The sequence below is a fragment of the Phocoena phocoena genome, chromosome 18 (genome assembly GCF_963924675.1).
Source record: "Phocoena phocoena chromosome 18, mPhoPho1.1, whole genome shotgun sequence".
NCBI lineage: Eukaryota > Metazoa > Chordata > Mammalia > Artiodactyla > Phocoenidae > Phocoena > Phocoena phocoena.
In genome coordinates this window covers 35983891-36005906 of record NC_089236.1, presented here as the reverse complement: position 1 = coordinate 36005906, position 22016 = coordinate 35983891, and the positions used below count along the sequence as shown (strand labels likewise).

General features: G+C 33.8%; 1 protein-coding gene across 2 annotated transcripts in view; it reads right to left on the bottom strand.

The window, feature by feature from the left end:
- The window catches only part of KLHL1 (kelch like family member 1), a 372807-nt gene that overhangs the window by 27420 nt on the left and 323371 nt on the right, over window positions 1-22016 (bottom strand). For both annotated transcript variants that reach the window (XM_065895878.1, XM_065895879.1), the window contains one exon: window positions 8794-8956. In XM_065895878.1, the coding sequence (XP_065751950.1) occupies window positions 8794-8956 (163 nt within the window). The remainder of the gene's footprint in view (window positions 1-8793; window positions 8957-22016) is intronic.

Below are 22016 nucleotides of genomic sequence, written 5' to 3'. Positions count from 1 at the left end.
CACATGGAATTTAACACACATAGAGATCTAGAGTTGTGTTAGGCTGTCACTCTAGAGAGTTTTCAAATGTATCCAAAGACCAGATGAAAATCTGGGGAGAGAAACTAAATGGACAGTGGACAGTCACAAGTTATTAAGAGAAAAATGGAAGGGAAATCTGGGGAGAGAGATGAGTATGTAAAAATGCAGAAGAGTGTGAACATCAAGCCGTTCTTTATGTTTGGGCTATAGGGTGGCTGTAAGGCAGGTGGTTAAGAGAGAAGACTGGAGAAGGAAAGAGAGGTCTGTTTCATAAAACCACTGAATTCTAAATTAAGGAGTTTGGCAGTAGTTATGCTCAAGTAGGGAGCCAAAATGAATTGTCTTCTTGAGATAGGCTGGGTCTTGAGACCATTGCTGCAGTGCTTGCACCTGGACAAATGTCTCCTCTAGCAGCAAAATACAAAGAAAGTATAAGGGACTAAAAATAGCTGCATACATGTACAGTTGGGGCAAATTATGAAGAAGAAGATACAAAAAAACAAAAAAAAACAGGGTGTTGGGAGAAAAAGCAGGGTACTGCATATGCACCTTGCACACAGCACCACCATGGGGGTGGGAAGACCACCCAAGCCACCTCTCCGGCCCAATCCTTGACCCACCCATATCCCATATAAAGAAGCAGCTTGCCCTGCCTCATGGAGAAAGCAAGGAAAATTGTTACTTGTTTTCACTCCCTCCTGCTACAGCAAGAACCCCAATAAAGCCTTGCCTGAATTTCTTGCCTGGCCTCTTATCAATTTCTATTGATTGAGGGGGCCAAGAACCCTGGTCAGTAACATTCTGTTGCTATACATTTTAATTCTGAGGCATGATTTATCAAGTAATCCCTATGAACCACTGGAATGCATCTCAGCCAGTCTACCTTTGTGATGAGATTCTAATAATTTTTTAGTTTCCTTGAGCAATTATAAATTATTCTTCAGCCAGAGTGATTTTTACAAAATTGAAATACAACCATGTTGCTGCCCTTTTTTAAACCTTTTATAATATTTTTACCTTAGCCAAGTTGCTATGACCTAGAGGCTGGCTTTCTATCCAATCTATTGGGGCCACTATTCCTCATTATATTTCAGCTAAACTCAACTTTTCCACCTTTTGTTTGCAATTCACACTCAGGAACTGAACACAGCTTGTTCCTTCTCATTGCAGCTCTTCCTCACTTTCTGCAAATCTAGTAAATCAATCAAGTTCCAGCTTAGAAATCATTTCTTCCAGAAGGCAAATCACAAATCTCCTAAGCCTATTAACAGCTCTTAGTGAGACTCAGAAAACAAGTGATTTTTTTTAATTGTGTGAATCTAAAATAATACAATTTTAATACAAACTGCTTGTAATAAGGAAGAACAAATCTGACTCCATATTAAATCTGTTTCTATTACTTTAACCTTTGTATTCTATTGCTTTTGCTTGAGTTAAGAATGTTGCCTATAGCTTGAAATATACGAATTGGCCCATTTTCAAAGCTCTGACCTTTAAGGGTATGACACTTTTCCATTCATATAGAGATAAAATGTTGCAGAACAGAGATTAACATTTGTCTTGCTGGTGGTTTAAAGGAACATCTTGGCCTGACCTATGTGGAAAACTGCAAGAACAAAGGATTCCCCTACCAAGAAGTGTGTAACAACCAACCATGCCCCTTCCTCACCTTGCCTTTAAAAATGCATTGCTGATATCCTTCAGGGATTTTGGGGTTTGGGGGGGCATTAACTACCCATCTCCTTGCATAGCCCTGCAATAAACGTTTCTCTGCTCTTAACTCTGATGTTTTGGTTTGTTTGGCCTCACTGCATCAGGCACATGAACTTGCATTTGGTGACATGTTTATCATAGGAAATCTTTTACAATTTGGGGTTCATTTTTAAGAAAAAGAATGTCAAAGTTTGGATACAAAAATAGAAATGGTCTTAGAGAGCACCACGTAAGTGGCAGAGCTTGAGGCATAATAAGATACAGTGCTAGATATTGGGATGTACTGGAGAAAACAACAGACATGACGCCTGTTCTCATGATATTTCAAACTGTATAAACTTCAGACTGCACAGAAATAGCAGCTTCTTCATGTGTATTATTAACATGAGGTTTTGAATGACTGAGTAAATCAGTTTTGCCATGATGAATCATGAAACAAACACAGTTTTTTAAATCTGTTTTGCAGATTCTCCAAGGACCAGAGCATACATTTATTAAAATTCAGGACTATTTATGGATGTGCTCAGGCGGTATGAGTAACTGCTTTTTGAGCTTACTCAGGTAATAAAGGGAAACAAACCAGAAAGACCTTTTAGTTACAAAGTAAAGCTTGAAAGAACAAAGCTAAGGCACAGAGCAAATAAGAAAAAAAAATAGTTACTAGCATAGATATTATTTGGGGAGTCTGAGGTTTTATATGGTCACTCTCCACACCAGAATGTCTATTTACTGTTTTGTTGTATTCCCTTTATGCATCAAGTAAGTCTGTGGCTGTGCTGGCCTAAGATGATATATCTACGACTTAGGGTAATCTGTCTCATTGGATGACTGACCAAAATGTTTCATAAAATTGATATAATTTTGCTCTTGAATACATCAGAATACACTCATTAATTTTAAGCCATGAACCAATGCCTTGTTTTTCCACAACAAAGGTATCATGAATGATCTAAACTCAAGAAGGCTGTTCACTGGCTTTTATTAGCCTTAATTGGGAAAATTATTCAAAATAATATTCAGAGAAGCAACAGTCAGGTTAGAATGACACATTAGTGAGATGTGAAAATTAAACAAGTGGTAAAAAAAAAGTCATGTCAGTAGAGGTAAATAAAGTCATGTCAGTACAGGTGAGAGAAAAATAAACAACTGTTTATTGAATGTTGAAACAATTTTCTGATGTGGGTCTGAAGTGAAAGGTCACTTTCTAGTGATTATGTTTTTCTCTGAGTAAAACAGGAAAAGCAACCAGACATTAAGAGAAAGTCATTAAACCACAGAATTTAGAGGCCATTAAATCACACTCAAGGGAATTAAAAAATAACCCAAATGAGGTCTATACTATTCTGATTTAAAGGAGAAAGATTATTTGAAGTAAAAATGAAATAATTCCAAACATTTTCATAAAATGGGGTTAAAATTTGGGAAAATGTATTTAATTAAAATGTAAACAATTTTAAGAACAGAAACTTTAAATACTCTCACAATCTGATATTTGGTATGAAGAATGTTGTTAGAGTAAAACACGATTTCTTAGGATATTAAATATCCTAGCTGACCAAAAAGATACAAGGACCACAAAATGATACAAATGATGAATTCCATATAAAGCTAATTTAAAAGGGAAGAAACTGGATTTAAAAATTCAGTTATAATAACATGTGAAAATTTGCTACAAGACTATCCATTAAATATTATATTTATTAAATTTTTATCCCATTTATTTCTGATTAAGTTTGGAGATTTGTAACAAAACACACACACACACACACACACACATATATATATATGTATATGTATATATATATATATATATATATATATATATATATAAAGATATTTCACAGTAAAATATTAGGGAAGGGTCACAAAAATATAATGCAAAGTAATTATTAAAAATCTAGAATAAGATAAGTAATATATTAAAACTTTAAAATAAGTGTGTGTGTCTTGGGTGTGTTGTGTGTGTTGTGTGTGTATGTATGCCTTCTCATTACAGAATAATGTAACAAATGAATAATATAAGGAAAAGGTAAAGATATTTCTCATCTTTGTTGAGCAAATTTGCTATGTCAATGAGATACCCATTTCCTAAAGGATATAAGAGATGAATCTATATATTAGCATCAGTGTAAGTGGTGGGCAAAAGTCACTAAATGTACTCTCAAAAGCAATTTAAGAAAATATACATTTAGTGATACAAGAGATTTTTAAGGTAAAACAATAAGGAAGTATCCTCAATTGAAATAAGATGAATATGAGGCAGATAGGAAAGAGAGCTGTCAAATAAGTATATCATGTATGGAAAATTAAAATAAAGATTATGTCTTCACTGGAAACAGTAAAATTCATAAGCAAAACGGCAATGATTAACAATAAAATATAGAAAAAATTTCCCAAGTTAAATGGAAAAGAAATAAAATTACTGAGGAGAAAAACTGTTTATGGGAAAGAAATCAGTGCTCAAAGACACACACAATCATTAACATAAATACATACTAAAATATATATCCCAAAACCAAAGAACTAGAATAATGGAAAAGGAATCAAACAAAAACCAATCCTCAGTAGATAAAAACTTTCCTTAGTAAAATAAAGACGTGATTGAGATTGTTCAAATGAATCTCCAAATAATAAGTTAAAAGAATGAAAAGCAGCCATCAGGTTATACCCTGGTAAACATTTTGAAATTGGAGAAGAACATGCCAGTAGTTAAGCTCTTATCTCGCAGCCCCACATTCTCTCTCCTGTACTCTGATTTTTGATATGGGGGCTGGAACTCTGAAAACCACGTTTCTGCTTTGCCACCTGGTTCTTTCTTTTAGGACGTGATGTTAATGGATGCTAGAGGGAGACTGAAAGACTAGAGGAGGAAGGGTCTTGCTCCTTTCTGCTCATTTCCTGTTCCTGTGTCACCTCATCTTTTTTTCCTGCATTCAGTTGCATCCAATTGCCATTTTACAGAACTTGCAAAATTGGCCTTATTGAGACCACTCAGAGCCATCAACACTAGCAGACTGGAACCACTTCCTCAGAGCTTCGGGTCCCAGGCCAAGGGGCCCTTCTTTCATGTCAGACATGCCAGCTCTGACTAAGAAGAGGTCCAATCACAAATGTCTGGATTTCATCTGCATAGGGGCTCTCCTCTGATTTTCTAAATCTTAATAACTACAATCCTTTCTTTTGTTTTCCAACACTAGGGGTGGTAGCTCTTTCCTTTAGTTGATATATTTATGATATAGTGTTCTCTTGCTGACTTTTTGGTTAACTAGTTAATTTTTATATCTACTGAACAAATCTTTATATTAGATTATCTTTATATAGAATCACTGATAAATAGCTGGAGTGGTTTCTGTCTCTTGACTGTACCCTAACTGATAGAAATATAGTCAAAACATCTATAAGAATGAGTTATAAAAACATATTAAAGATGAAAAACTACTGGACTTACCACACATCTCCCTAAGAAAAGACAGAAGATAAGTAAGTGTATAATATCTACTTAACTATAATGATACAAGGCTGTGACAAATTACTCAAGCCAATTTACAATAAATGTGTGAAAACATAGGAAAATTCCTTTTAGACATAAAGTTTCATAAATTATATAATCAACATATCCTTCTTGGAAAATAATAGTAATAGTAATATACTACTACTAATAAAGTGAGATACATTTACCTAGAAATAATTTCTAGAACATAAGAAGAACTCTACGAGGCAAAATGAAAAAGACGGAAACCCAAATGGAAACAGGAAAAAGACTTTAATATATACTTCAGCCAGAAGATATAAAATTGTTAATAAGTATATAAAAGGTGCACAATCTCAGTCATTAACTGAATGTGATAGCATTATCCACCAGAATAGATAAAACCATAAAAGATAAAAACTGGCATTACCAAATCAGTAGATGCATAGTATCTAGAACTCTAGTACAGTGTGAATATGTACATAAATTAGGAAAACACTTTCAAAATCTTCTGGGAATTATCCCTTAAGGCTGAGCACAAGAATATCGTACAGCCTAGCAATTGCAGTTCCAGGTCTACACTCAGCTAAAATTTGTACACATGTTCACAAAGGACATATATAAGTGAGGATGTTCACAGCCAAACTATTCTTAATAAGCAAGAAATGGAAACAATTAAAATGATAATTTTGATATATTAAAGAAGAATAAACTGCAAAGACAATTATTAATACTATATTTTGTTAAATTCTGAATTTCAAGACATATTAAATAAAACTGAGCCAAGTATAAATTAATGAATAAGAAAAGAAGAGGGAAAACAAGTATAACTTCACTCTATGCACACATTTGATTAAAGATAAAAACAAAACCAAACAATGATACTGACAAAACCTAAGAGAAGGCAAAATTAGTAATAACTCTAACACCTAAAAATAACAAATTAGGAGGTTAATAACAGTACAAAAGAAGATATAACAAGATAGATTATTATTAATAGTCATAGGGTTAGAAGTAAGGTACAACTGTCTTCTGCTAAATTTTAAAATCTCAGCAAAATATAACTTTTAAAGGGAATATATATGATAATATACATATAATTTTTTCTATCATTTGTCATGTTCAAGAATATATACTTCCCATGTTTGTAGATACTTATAGCAGATAAATTGTAGAAATCTTCTCAATTCATGTTATGATTTTATTATGATAAGAAAAGCTTCATATCATAATGGAAAATATTATGAAATGTTTTTCAAAAGATACGTAGATCAAACATAGATGAAAAATCATAGACTATAGAATGCAACAAATTACTAAATGAATAATGCAACATGGATAAGTTGGTTTTATTTTAAGTATGCAATAATGATTTACAATTATAATATTTATGTAAATCACCATATTAATAGATCAAATAAGAAAAATATAATTTTATACATTTTTAGAAAGAATTTAATAAAACATTATACCAAGGTTGATTTTTTAAAATAAAATATCCATTAGTGAAACTACAGGTAATGACAAGGTCTTGCCCTTGACACCACATGGTATAAGTATCTCAAATAACAACTAATATCACACAGACTATAAAGCATTAAAGTCTTTCCAATTAAAAGACATAAACGAGGTCACCCAATATCACTACTATTTATGTCACTATTCTAAAAATAAAAGCAATACAATAAAAAAGAAATAAACATTAAGAAGGAAGAGACAAAGTTTCGTTATTAGTTTACCATATTTATCTTCCTAGAAAATCTATTATTATAAATCAAAAAAACTGATACATGGGGCTTCCCTGGTGACGCAGTGGTTGGGAGTCTGCCTGCCGATGCAGGGGACGCAGGTTCGTGCCCCGGTCCGGGATGACCTCGCATGTCACGGAGCGGCTGGGCCGGTGAGCCATGGCTGCTAGACCTGTGCGTCCAGAGCCTGTGCTCCACAACGGGAGAGGCCACAGCAGTGAGAGGCCCACATACCACAAAAAAAAAAAAAAAAAAAAAAAAAAAAAACCCTGATACATGCATTTAGTAAAATGGTTATCATTAATATAGATACTTAAACTTTCTTCTCCATTGTACTATAAATGCATAATTATTAATACATACAAATATATAAACCAAAATATAATATCTAAAGTGTTCAAAAATACAAATAAATGTGAATAAAACTCAGAAAGAAAATACTAAACCTATACCTAAATTAAAACCACTAAAATACATAGCGACTAATTTTAAGAGATAAAAGTAAGATCACATTTTCAGATGAAAAGATTTCAAATGTATAGATATAACATTTTCCCTAATTAATATGTAAACATTTATTTCCAGGAAAAATCCTAAGTGAATTCTCAGGAAGTATACATGACACTAAGAATATAATTTTAGGCATCAAATAAACCTAAATGAAAATTGAAGCCCAACATTCATTAAACATGTATATCTAGTGAAAAGAGAAAACAGTAATGTATGTAATTTTAAGAACAGTAAGCAGTTTGGGATAGTGTGCAGAGTGGTTTAATTTAATAGGATTAATAGTAAATAACTTTCTTTGTGGACAAATTTTGAGATGAAATCTGAAAAATGAGAAAAACCCAAGCACGTGGTGGTGGGTAGGAACAGCATCTCAGACAAAGAAAAGAGCACATTCAAAGGGACTGAGTTTGGTTAGAGCTGCTATATTTGAAGCAAAGATAAAAGGGCAATTTGGCTGACGTACAGAGAAAAAATGTAGAATAGGCAGAAATAAGATCCAGTAGGTCCCTTTAGGTAAAGATAGGCATTGTGTTCTAATTGTAAAGAGAAGTTCTTGAAGAGGACTGAAATATTACTTGCATTTGTTAAGCAGCCGTGGCAGCTTTAGCAAATGGACTTTAGGGGAAAGAGAAGTAAACAGATTGGAAGCTTTTGCTGTTGTTCAAACCAGGGGTGTTATTAGCTTTTTTAGGGCAGAGTTTCTCATGGCAGTGAGAGGGAGTGTATTTTGCCATCCCAGAGGGTATATTAGGCAATGTCTGGAGGCTTTTTTGATTACCACCTTGGGCAGGGTGTTGCAGTTGGTATCTAGTAGATAAAAGCCAGTCTGCTGCTAAACACTGTACAATGCACAGGACAGAGCCCTGCACCAAACAAAGATTTATCTGACTCAAAATATCAACAGTATTGTGTTTGAAAATTCCCCATTTAGGGTGATAGGAATGGAAAAGGAGAAAAGTGAAGAGACATACAATCATGCAAAAAAATATATTAAGTACCAAATTTTTAGTAGTCTTTTGCAGGCTCATCAGACTATTTTACCAGAAAGGATATAAATATGCAGATCTTTAGTTCACATAATTCTCATGAAATATATGTGATACTTAAAAAAAACAGTTATTGTAAAGAAGTTTTGGTTTTTATTTTATAAGAAGGGACAATCAGAAAAATATGCAGTCTTGATCTATCAATGATCCATGAAGACTAAACTTAAAAAAAAATCAAAAACCAAAGATTTAAATATTTTATCAAAACAGTTTACTAAATGTTATTTTTAAAACAATATTCACTCAAAAAGTTTCTTTTTCAAATAAAAAAGGAAAGTCTACTCACTTGCCATTCAATGCTGCCACACCAACTGTGCTTCGGGCAATTGACATACTAGCTACAAATGTCCACTGCTGACTCTGAGGATCCCACCTCTCCACTGTGTTCAGATAGCTCCAGCCATCATGGCCTCCCACGGCATAGATAGGGCCTTCTAGTACCGTCACACCTGAAACATGGGAGAAATGAAAACCAAATGGATTTATTCCACAGTGAGGTTCTAAAATCAAATTAATAGTAAAACTTATGATGCCATTCAGAATAGGTTCTAGCAGTTAAGAAACATTTGCAACTCCCTCTTGTGAGAGCACCGGAATCACAGCTAACTGCTGAACAATCATTGACAGGAAGTCACTGGAACTCACCAAAAAAGATACCCTACATCCAAAGACAAAGGAAAAGCCACACTGAGACAGAAGGAGGGGTGCAATCGCAATAAAATCAAATCTCAAAATTCCTGGGTTGGTGACTCACAAACTGGAGAACAATTATACCACAGAAGTCCACACACTGTAGTGAAGGTTCTGAGGCACATGTCAGGCTTCCCAACTTGGGAATCTGGCAACAGGAGGAGGAATTCACAGAGAGTCAGATTTTGAAAGCTAGCAGGATTTGACTGCAGGGCTTCAACAGTACTGGGGGAAACAGAGACTCCACTCTTGGAGGGCACACACAAAGTAGTGTGCACATCAGGACCCAAGAGGAAGGGGTAGTGACCCCATAGGAGACTGAAACAGACCTACCTCCTAGTGTTAGAGGGTCTCCTGCAGAGTCAGGGGGTGGCTGTGGCTCACCGTGGGGACTAGGACACTGGCAACAGAAGTTCTGGGAAGTATTCTTTGGTGTGAGCTCTACTGGAGTCAACCACTAACCCTGCCAAAAAGCCTGTAGGCACCAGTGCTGGGTGGCCTCAGGCCAAAAAAACAACATGGAGGGAACTCAGCCCCACCCATCAGCAGACAAGTGGATTAAAGTTTTACTGAGCTCTGCCCACCAGAGCAACACCCAACTCTACCCACCACCAGTCTCTCCTATCAGGAAGCTTGCACAAGCCTCTTAGATAACCTCATCCACCAGAGGGCAAACAGCAGAAGCAAGAAGAGCTACAAACCTGCAGCCTGTGGAACAAAAACCACATTCACAGAAAGACAAAATGAAAAGGCAGAGGACTAGGTACCAGATGAAGCAACAAGATAAAACCCCAAAAAACAAATAAATGAAGTGGAGATAGGCAACCTTTCAGAAAAAGAATTCAGAATAATGATAGTGAAGATGATCCAGGACCCCAGAAAAAAAAAATGGAGGAAAAGATCAAGAAGATGCAAGAAATGTTTAACAAAGACCTAGAAGAGTTAAAGAACAAACAAACAGAGATAAACAATACAATAACTGAAATGAAAAATACACTAGAAGGAATCAATAGCAGAATAACTGAGGCAGAAGAATGGGTAAGTGATCTGGAAGACAGAATGGTGGAATTCACTGCTGTGTAACAGAATGAAGAAAAAAGAATGAAAACCAATGAAGACAGCCTAAGAGACCTCTGAGACAACATTAAATGTACCAATATTTGCATTATAGGGGTCCCAGAAGGAGAAGAGAAAGAGAAAGGGTCAAAGGAAGTATTTGAAGAGATTAGAGTTGAAAACTTCCCTAACATAGGGAAGGAAAGAGCCACAAAAGTCCAGGCAGGATAAACCCAAGGAGAAACACGCTAAGACACATAGTAATCAAATTGACAAAAATTAAAGACAAAGAAAAATTATTAAAACTAACAAGGGAAAAATGACAAATAACATACAAGGGAACTCTCATAACAGCTGACTTCTCAGAAGAAACTCTATAAGCCAGAAGGGAGTGGCATGAAATATTTAAAGTGATGAAAGGGAAGAACCTACAACCAAGATTACTCTACCCAGCAAGGACCTCATTCAGATTTGACGGAGAAATCAAAAGCTTTAAGACAAGGAAAAACTAAGAGAATTCAGCACCACCAGACCAGCTCTACAACAAATGATGAAGGAATTTTTCCAAGTGGGAAACACAAGGGAAGAAAAGGACCTACAAAAACAAACCCAAAACAATTAAGAAAATGGTAATGGGAACATATATATCAATAATTACCTCAACTGTGAATGACGTGAATGAATTAAATGCTCCAACCAAAAGAAACAGGCTTGTTGAATGGATACAAAAACAAAACCCATATATATGCTGTCTACAAGAGACCCACTTCAGACCTAGGGACACATACAGACTGAAAGTGAGGGGATGAAAAAAGATATTCTATGCAAATGGAAATCAAAAGAAAGCTTGAATAGCACTACACATATCAGATAAAATAGACTTTAAAATAAAGAATGTTACCAAAGACAAGGAAGGACACTACATAATGATCCAGGGATCAACTGAAGAAGATATAATAACTATAAATATGTATGCACCCAACATAGGAGAACGTCAATGTATAAGGCAAATGCTAACAGCTATAAAAGAGGAAATTGACAGTAACACAGTAATCGTGTGGGACTTTAAAACCTTCCTTTCACCAATGGACAGATCAACCAGTCAGAAAATTAACAAGGAAACACAAGCTTTAAATGACACAATAGACCAAATAGATTTAATTGATATTTATAGAACATTCCATTTGAAAACAGCAGATTACACTTTCTTCTCAAGTGCACATGGAACAATGACATCTTGGGTCATAAATCAAGCCTCAGTAAATTTAAGAAAATTGAAATCATATCAAGCATCATTTGCAACCACAATGTTATGAGATTAGAAATAAATTACAGGGGAAAAAAAGGAAAAAACACAAATACATGGAGGCTAAACAATATGTTACTAAATAACCAAGAAATCACTGTAGAAATCAAAAATAAAAAAAAAAAAATACCTAGAAACAAATGACAATGAGAATATGACTACCCAAAACCTATGGGATGCAGCAAAGGCAGTTTAAGAGGGATGTTTACAACAATATAATCCTACCTCAAGAAACAAGAATAATCTCAAATTAACAATCTAACATTACATCTAAAGGAACTAGAGAAAGAACAAGCAAAACCCAAAGTTAGTACAAGGAAAGAAATCATAAAGATCGGAGCATAAATAAATGAAATAGAAATTTAAAAAACAATAGCAAATATCAATAAAACTAAAACCTGGTTCTTTGAGAAGATAAACAAAATTGATAAACTTTTAGCCAAACTCATCAAGAAAAAGAGGGAGAGGACTCAAATCAATAAAATTAGAAATGAAAAAGGAGAAGGTTACAATGGACACTGCAGAAATACAAAGCATCCTAAGAGACTACTAAAAGCAACTCTATGCCAATAAAATGGACAACCTGGAAGAAATGGACAAATTCTTAGAAAGGTATAACTTTCCAAGACTGGACCAGGAAGAAGTAGAAAATATGAGCATACCAATCACAAGTAATGAAATTGAAACTGTGATTAAAAATCTTCCAACAAAAAAAGTTCAGGACCAGATGGCTTCACAAGTGAATTCTATAAAATATTTAGAGGAGAGCTAACACCCATGCTTCTCAAACTCTTCCAAAATATTGCAGAGGAAAGAACACTCCCAAGCTCATTCTACAAGGCCACCATCACACTGATACCAACATCAGACAAAGATACTACAAAAAGAAAATTACAGACCAATATCTCTGATGAATATAGCTGCAAAAATCCTCAACAAAATAATAGCAGACAGAATCCAACAGCACATTAAAAGGATCATACACCATGATCAAGTGGGATTTATCACAGGGATGCAAGGATTCTTCAATATACACAAATCAATCAATGTGATACACTATGTTAACAAATTAAAGAATAAAATCCATATGATCACCTCAATAGATGCAGAAAAAGCTTTTGACAAAATTGAACACCACTTATGATAAAAACTCCCCAGAAATGGGCAAAGAAAGAAAATACTTCAACAGAATAAAAGTCATATAAAACAAACCCACAGCAAACATCATTCTCAATGGTGAAAAACCAAAAACATTTCCTCAAAGATGAGGAAGAAGACAAGGATATCCGCTCTCGCCACTCTTATTCAACATAGTTTTGAAAGTTCTAGTCACGGCAATTAGAGAAGACAAAAAAATTAAAGGAATACAAATTGGAAAGGAAGTAAAACTCTCACTGTTTGCAGATGACATGATACTATACATAGATAATCCTAAAGATGCCACCAGAAAGCTACTAGAGCTAATCAATGAATTTGGTAAAGTAGCAGGATACAAAATTAATGCACAGAAATCTTTCGCATTCCTATACACTAACAGCTAAAGATCAAAAAGAAATTAAGGAAACAATCCCATTCACCCTTGCAACACAAAGAATAAAATACCTAGGAATAAACCTACCTAAGGAGGTAAAAGACCTGTACTCAGAAATCTATAAGACACTGATGAAAGAAATCAAAGATGACACAAACGGATGGAGAGATATACCATGTTCTTGGATTGGAAGAATCAATTTTGTGAAAATGACTATACTATCCAAAGCAATCTACAGATTCAATGCAATTCCTATCAAATTACCAATGGCATTTTTTACAGAACAAGTGCAAAATATCTTAAAATTTGTATGGAGGCACAAAAGACCCCAAATAGCCAAGGCAATCTTGAGGGAAAAAATTAGGAGCTGGAGGAATCACACTCCCTAACTTCAGACTACACTACAAAGCTACAGTAATCAAGACAATATGGTACTGGCCCAAAAAGAGAAATATAGATCAATGGAAAATGATAGAAAGCCCAGAGATAAACCCATGCACTTCTGGTTAACTAATCTATGACAAAGGAGGCAAGGATATCCAATGGAGAAAAGACAGTCTCTTCAATAAGTGTTGCTGGGAAAACTGGACAGCTACATGTAAAAGAAAGAAATTAGAACACTCCCTAACACCATACACAAAAATAAACTCAAAATGGATTAACAACCTAAATGTAAGAGTGGACACTATAAAACTCTTAGAGGAAAACACAGGAAGAACACTCTTTGACAAAAATTACAGCAAGATCTTTTTTGACCCACCTCCTAGAGTAATGGAAATAAAATTTAAAAGCTTTTGCACAGCAAAGGAAAATATAAACAAAACAAAATGACAACCCTCAGAATGGGAGAAAATATTTGCAAACAAATCAATGGACAAAGGGTTAATCTCCAAAATATATAAACAGCTCATGCAGCTCAATATTAAAAAATTAAACAACCCAATCAAAAAATGGGCAGAACTAAATAGACATTGCTCCAAGGAAGACATACAGATGGCCAAGAGGAACATGAAAATCTGCTCAACATCACTAATTATAGAGAAAGGCAAATCAAAAGTACAATGAGGTATTATATCACACCGTTCAGAATGGGCATCATCAGAAAATCTATAAACAACAAATGTTGGAGAGGGTGTGGAGAAAAGGGAACCCTCTTGCACTGTTGGTGGGAATGTGTATTGATACAGCCACTGTGGAGAATAGTGTGCACGTTCCTTAAAATACTAAAAATAGAATTATCATATGACCCAGCAATCCCACTACTGGACATATATCCAGAGAAAGCCATAATTCAAAGAGACACATGCACCCCAATGTTCATTTCAACACTATTTACAATAGCCAAGCCATGAAACACCCTAAATGCCCATCGACATACAAATGGGTAAAGAAGATGAGGTACATATATAGAATAGGATATTACTCAGCCATAAAAAGAAATGAAATTGGGTCATTTGCAGAGATGTGGTTGGCCCTAGAGACTGTCATACAGAGTTAAGTAAGTCAGAAAGAGGAAAATAAATATTGTATATTAAAGCATATATGTGAAATCTAGAAAAATGGTACAGATGAACTGGTTTGCAAGGCAGAAATAGAAATGCAGTTGTAGAGAACAAATGTACAGATACCAAGGGGGGAAGGGGGAATTGGTGTTGGTGTTGGGATGAACTAGGAGATTGGAATTGACACATATATACTAATATGTATAAAATAGATAACTAATAAGAACCTGCTGTATAAAAAGAATAAATAAAATAAAATTAAAAAAAAAACCAATTGCAATGAGGTAGAAACTCTTCACTATTAATTGAATTTTTTCATTCAAGTGAAAAAAATGGAATCCAACTAAATATTATGACCTAAATGCTTTATGAAAGATAATACATTTCCTTATTTATGACCATGTGAAGTAGCAAAATCTAAAAATCAGAGGTGATGCATCTTGTGCCTCACATTTTGAAGATTATTTCTACACTGTTGTTTAAAGTACTTTATTGCTTTAAGCAATGCTGCATTAAACAATGTAACATTATCAGTTTGAATTTGAGGTTAGGGTTCTCTGTGTTTTGTCTCCCCATCACTTCATAATAAACTTATCTAAAGCTTAGAAAATATGATGCCTCTTATAAACTGAAATCATTAAAAACTAGCAATTAAATTAATTATGAGTCATCAATGGTACAATATATACAACTTTTATATACTGTTTTTCCAGTCAATTCACTTCTTCATTAGATGGGTTTTCTTAGATCTTAAACAGTTGCTAAGTATTTACATATTATGTTAATATTGATTGAAGTGATCTCATTCAGTCTCATTCAGTGTAGGGAAATTCTGGTGAATTTTCCCCAAAGTTCAAAATCTAATGTCAGATTGTTAAGAACTCTGAAGCATCTGTGATCTTATCCTATTTGCTAGCTGACAAGGTAAACTGCCACAAATGTATGTATATTGAGAGAAGACACATGACTCCTGAGTCAAAGAGAAAAGGTAGTTATTACTCATAGCAACAGCAATAGTCAGAGAATCACCAATTTTTTTGACTGGTTCTTCAAGCCCCAATTCCCACAGGGTGATGCCAAGAGGGCTTTAACATTTCCTTCAGCTTGACCAAACTTTAGACAGGATTCTCCTGCCTCTAGAGTCCTGACCTCACTTTCCTTAGAGAATTTACTTTGAACAACTTGTAATTGAAAATTATAAGTTCTCTGTCCCTTTGAGATGTAAATCTTATTAAAAAACCTCTTGCCAGTGTTACAGCCACAGATGCTTTTTCTCAAGGACCTGGGAATATAATCTTCAAGAAAGATAGCATCCTTATCTCCCAGTTTCTGTGGGAGAGTAAGGGCTTAACTTCATCTGTCACCTTGCTTCAAGTTGTAAGTCTACCTCTTGTCTGGAATGTAGAAAGTTTACTTTACCTTCAGGTAAGGTCAATTAGCAAACATAGATTGCCTATGATTCCCCCACTCACTCCAGGTCTCAAAAGCTCTCCCACCTTTGTTTTACTAGAGGTGAATTTAGCCTCAATTCTGACCTTTCTTCCTTCTTGCAATAACCTTGAATAAAGTCTTTCTTGTCTGTTTAAGTTTGTCTAATAAAATTTTTGCTTTGAAAAGCATCAGGTGAAACCTGTACATGCAATGGGTTGTAAGTAAAGTTGAAAGTTGTAAGTTGAAAGTAAGTTAATTTATAATGGGCAATAAACTTACATGCCCATTACTCCAGAAGGAGACATTATCTTCATGCTTTTAAGTATGCCTGACTTTCTCTTTGGAGATAGGAACTATCTTTATCTTCCTAGTATTTCTGTTAATAATTTGGGGGAGAGGCGGTCACTGCTTTGTTCAAAAGCTGTGCAGAAATATGAAAGATCCATGGAGAATTATGTCTCAACACTGATGTGAAAGTAAAATGATGCTTTTTAATTAATTCATTCATTCATTTAACTGTTATTTATTGAATGTCTATTATGTGTCAGGAATTTTTCTTACCACCAAAGACACAATGCCAAGAACACATAGGTGAACAAGACAAAGTCCTTACCCTCACTGAGCTTATATATATTCGTCAATGAATATTTAGCTAAAATGGATTAAGTACATTACTCACAAAAGACCTTACTTAGAGTGTTTCCAATATCAATTCCAAATCAATACAAGAAGAAAGAACAAAGGAGACAGAAAGGAAATGGTCAGATAGGTTGGAGGGTTTTCCAGAAACTTTTGGTATCTGGAAACTAAGCAAGAAGAGTGATTCCAGGAGGATGGGTCAATTATTTACCTGCATATTTCTAGCCAACTACAAATTTCTATTGGATCTGGAGAGACAAAAGTTACTGCTGACTTTGAAAGTAGGTTCTGGACCAGTACTGTACAAGTTTTAATCCATTCTGGTAACTACTTATTCAGTCATAACTCTAAAATATATTTGATTTGTGACTTATTTTAAAATTTTTTTGAGGTTATTTGATTTCATAAAAATCATTTACTCATAAAGTATAACATATACAAAATACAAAATTTATAAGATATTTTTTCACACGAACAACAACACACACTCATCATCTACATTGTTTCCATACCAGAATACCAACTTCCAGTCACTAACCTCCATTAAAAGGTAATAATTTTTCTGATTTCTTTCCACCTATAGTAAGTTTTTTCCCCCTATTTTAAATTTACAAATTAACACATTTAATATATTCTTTTTTTGTGTGTCAAAGACTGAAAGTTCATGTCCCCTCAAAATTCACATGCTGAAATCCTAACCTCTAATGTGAGGTATTAAGAGGTGGGCCCTTTGGTAAGGGTGATGAGATCATGAGGGAGAGGCCCTCATGAATGGAATTAGTACCCTTCTGAAAGAGACCCCCGAGAGCTCCCTCACTCCTTTTGCCATGTGAGATGGCTGTCTGTGAACCAAGAGCAGGCTCTCACCAAACACAGAATCTGCCAGCACCTTGATCTTGGATTTCCCAACCTCCAGACTGTGAGAAATAAATTTCTGTTGTTTATGCTCAGTCTATGGCATTCTGTTATAGCAGCTCAAACTTAGACATTGTGTCTTCCTCCTTTCAAGTTATGTCTATGACATTGATTCAGGTTGTTAGGTGAGGCAATCATTTATTATTTTCCGTTGCATATACCATTACATTGTATGAATAAGCAACTTTTATAGGTCCATTTCATTTCTGATAGAAATTAGTATTGTCTCTAGTTTTGATATCTGCTTCTCAAGTCCTGGCTGCCTTGGTTTATCTCTGATGTCTTCAAGAATTTGATATATGTATTTTATTCATCATTCACAGTTGTACATGGCTAGAAAGCTTACACAGACACTAGATACTCTTTCAAGGCCAGAAATTCAATGTGTATGTTTAAGACGTCTAACTTTATTTTTAGTGCACAAATTTAATAAAATAATATAATCAAATATATTAATCTGTCATTAATATTTTGGCCTTGGTTTATACATGTGTTTTTAAGATTTTCTTCAAGCTCTCCCACTTACATAGGTAAATTTCTTAATCTCTCTATATTGCAATTTTCTCATCTCTAAAGTGAGAATAGTTATAATAATGATTTTATTGTGTTGTGGTAAGGATTATATGCATTAATGTATATAAAGCACTTAGAACAGAATCTGATACATTATTGCCATTCAACTTTTGTAAGCTATTGTAATTGCTATTATTACCCTCATATTCAAGTCTTAGGAGATATAAAAGGAAACTTATAGAAAAGGATATATAAAAGTCCTGTAAGCATATATGTTTGATATAAGTGGTAATCAGAATAATCAGGATATAAAAATAAAACATGTTTGAGAGAAAGTTTTTGACAACCATACTTTAATTATGTTTTAATTTAAAAGTGTTTCAATATCAAACACTGTTAAGAATATTGGGAACTTATATTTTTATCATGAAATTGTCATTTAGGAATACCACTTTGGAGGGAAATTTAACAATACTTAGTGAAAGTATTATGATCTATCCTTTACAAAAATTTGAAATATTTTATAATTAAAAATTGTGATTATGAGAGAAAACAAAATATAGTCATTGAGGTATAAGAACTAGTAAATATTTCTTACAATAAGTAAAGAAAGATTTAGATAAGCAATTAATCTATTAACTTTCTATAAAAAAAATATTAGAATGTATCCATATCTGCTGCTGGAGATAAAATAGAGCTTACATTCTAATATGGAATATAGAAAATAGGAACACAGACATAATTGAACGATTTTATATATTAATATTCTTTAAGTAATCAAGGTATTTTGGATGAGAATATCAGGGCCAGGGGCAGTAAAAAAGGCAGAAGAGTGTTGGCAGCTCTGCCATTGGAGTGTAATTGCCTGGGCTCAAATCTCAGTCTATTTCTACCAGCTATGTGATACTGGAAAAAAATACCTTAAATTTCTTGTATCTCAGTACCCTCATTCCCCAGGAGTACATACCTCAACTATTTGCGGTGCTCAGCAAATAACAAGCTCTTAATAATTTTAGTTGTTATATAAATAGAATGGACACTATGGTCTCCCTTAGTATAAGTCATTAAAGCTGAGACATTAAGAACTGCAAGCGGGATGACGGAGTAGTTGTAAGGTGTATCATCAGCCTCAAAACTTAAATTCATATCCCAAACATCTCTACTTATAACTTAACAGTTGAGCAAGTACTGTATACCCAGGATTGTGTGATTTTTCCCTTGCAGAAGGATCCTATTAAACAGAGTGAATAATTAGGCCAGAATAATTTCAAAATGATACTTTCAATTTCTTCATGCTTTCTAAAAATATCTTTGCAAATACAGTAAAACAAGATTAACAATGCAAAAATATTTTTCAGTAACAATATTAAACCTGCATTAAGAAAATAATAATCTAATAGAAGCAATGGAAATATTTAATGTTATTTTTTGTGTCTCAAGCCAAATAATTGCATGATTACTTCTAATAAAAAATTTTAAATATCTTTTTGATGTTTACTGTTACCAAAATGTTCTTTTCCATACATATAATAATTTATATATGTTAAAATCTAGCTCTTGCACATTTATTCCTTTTGAAAATTCTGCAGTAAAATATTAGAATTTTTATGTAATTTTTCTTTAAGATAGTTCAATGAAAGTAGAAAACCATTCTTAATTTTCAAGTAAGATAGCACAGTTAAAGCTGAACATTATCCATGTGGGTTTTAGAGCACAAATAAATACGATGGACATTAAGACCTTTGAATATAGAGAGTAATCTTGAGAATGGTCATTTGTACAGCTCATTCCCCCAAATATTTTTACTTAAAAGAAAAACTTATTGCTTACATAATTTACCCCAAAATATTTGTTTTATTATTTCTGTATTAATATAATCAGAATCTTAATTTGTTCTCCTGAGAAAGAAATTATCCTTTTTCTCTATCCTCATTAATATTATCCATTCAAAATATTGCTAAATTTATTCTAAACTCTCAGTCCTTCCTATTTATAGAGAATACATGTTGTAATTATGCAAAATAATGAAATCATGGAACTAATTTTTAGTATTGCTTTACTGTTTACATATTTACCATTAATTACATAATTTAAGAAGCACAAGCCTGTGAAATATCAGATTTCCTTTTGCCTAGGTGGAGAATATTTAGTTTTAAATGAATAGTAATGCATTTAAATTTCTTTTGACTTAATCATTATGTTGAATAAATTACTATAATATTGTTAATTATTATGTTATGGAAGTCACAAAATATATCTAAATCATCAATGGCTTCACAATATGCATATGACCTTCTGGACATAACTTATTTTTGATTTTCTTTCTTAAATCATTTATTAAAGTCATCATCAAGGAAATAGTAGCACCTAGTAAATATTTATAACTAATTATTAGGATGACATTTCCACTGCCATCAAATAGTTTTACTTCAGAAGCAATGAATCACCAAGTAATAGTTCATAAAAATGAATATTTTACAGTTGTTCTGTGCAAAGAAGTAAGCAAAAATAACTTTCATAATGGGAATGGGGAAATAGATAAGTAAAATTATATATGTTTTATACACATTACTCCATAAAATTTTCCCAAAGATATTAAATACATCTCTCTCTCTTTCCTTCTCTCTCTCTATATATATATACACATATATATGTAGATTTTTGCAATCCTACAAAATCACATATATATAGAGAGAGATGTATATTAAATACATCTTTCTCTCTCTCTCTCTCTCTCTCTCTCTCTCTTTCGCTCTCTCTTTCTATATATATAGAGAGAGAGAAAGAGGAGAAAGACCTTGTGGAAATTTCCCCAATATTATAAATGTATATAGTATACAATATATACAATACCTTCTATATGAATCTATATATATAATTATGATGTAAAATATAAATGGATTAATACAAATATGTTTTTAAAATGTTGACCACAGGTAGAACAAAATGGAATAAGTTACTAGGAATATTTTTCATGCAATCCTACAAAATCACTTAAGCTTAAAATATATATTATTTCTTGGGGCTTCCCTGGTGGCTCAGTGGTTGAGAGTCTGCCTGCCGACGTAGGGGACACGGGTTCGTGCCCCAGTCCGGGAAGATCCCACATGCCGCAGACTTGCTGGGCCTGTGAGCCATGGACGCTGAGCCTGCGCGTCTGGAGCCTGTGCTCCGCAACGGGAGAGGCCACAACAGTGAGAGGCCTGTGTACCGCAAAAAAAAAAAAAAAGTCTTAGGAATTTACCCATTGCCTGGGAAAACAGTTCTCCTGCGTATTTGCAAGGGATTGGTTCCAGGACTGCCCCTTCTCATACCAAAATCAGAGGATGCTCAAGTTCCTTATATAAAATGGCATAGTATTTGCAATAACCTATGTACATCATCCCATATACTTTAAACCATCTCTAGATTGCTTCTAATACCTAATACAATGTAAATACTATGTAAATAGCTGTAAATACGATGTAAATGCTGTGTAAATAGTTGCCTGTTCACACAAATTCAAGTTTTGCTTTTTGGAACTTTCTAGAATTTTTTTCACATATTTTTCAATCCTTGGTTGGTTGAATCTGCTGATGCAGAACCTGTGGATATGGAGGGTCCACTGTAGGTGACTGACACGAAGGTGATTTCCAAGCCATAACCTGAGCACAATATTAATAAAAAGTCACTGTTAGGGCATGGAATTAGATGCAAAAAGTTTTGAGTATCTTTGTAAGAGTAAGTCAATTGCTTCATCTCTTTGAGCTCTTGTTTTCTAATCTGTAAAAATAGTGGTAATAATACTACTCATCTCAAGGAGCTGTTGTGGGAGTTAAACGAGAAAATGTACTTAAAATTCTTGGGAGAGTTATTAGCACTTTTTTTAAAAATAAAAAGTAACTTTTAGTTTAATGTGATTTCATGTACCGAGGATCAAAAAACAG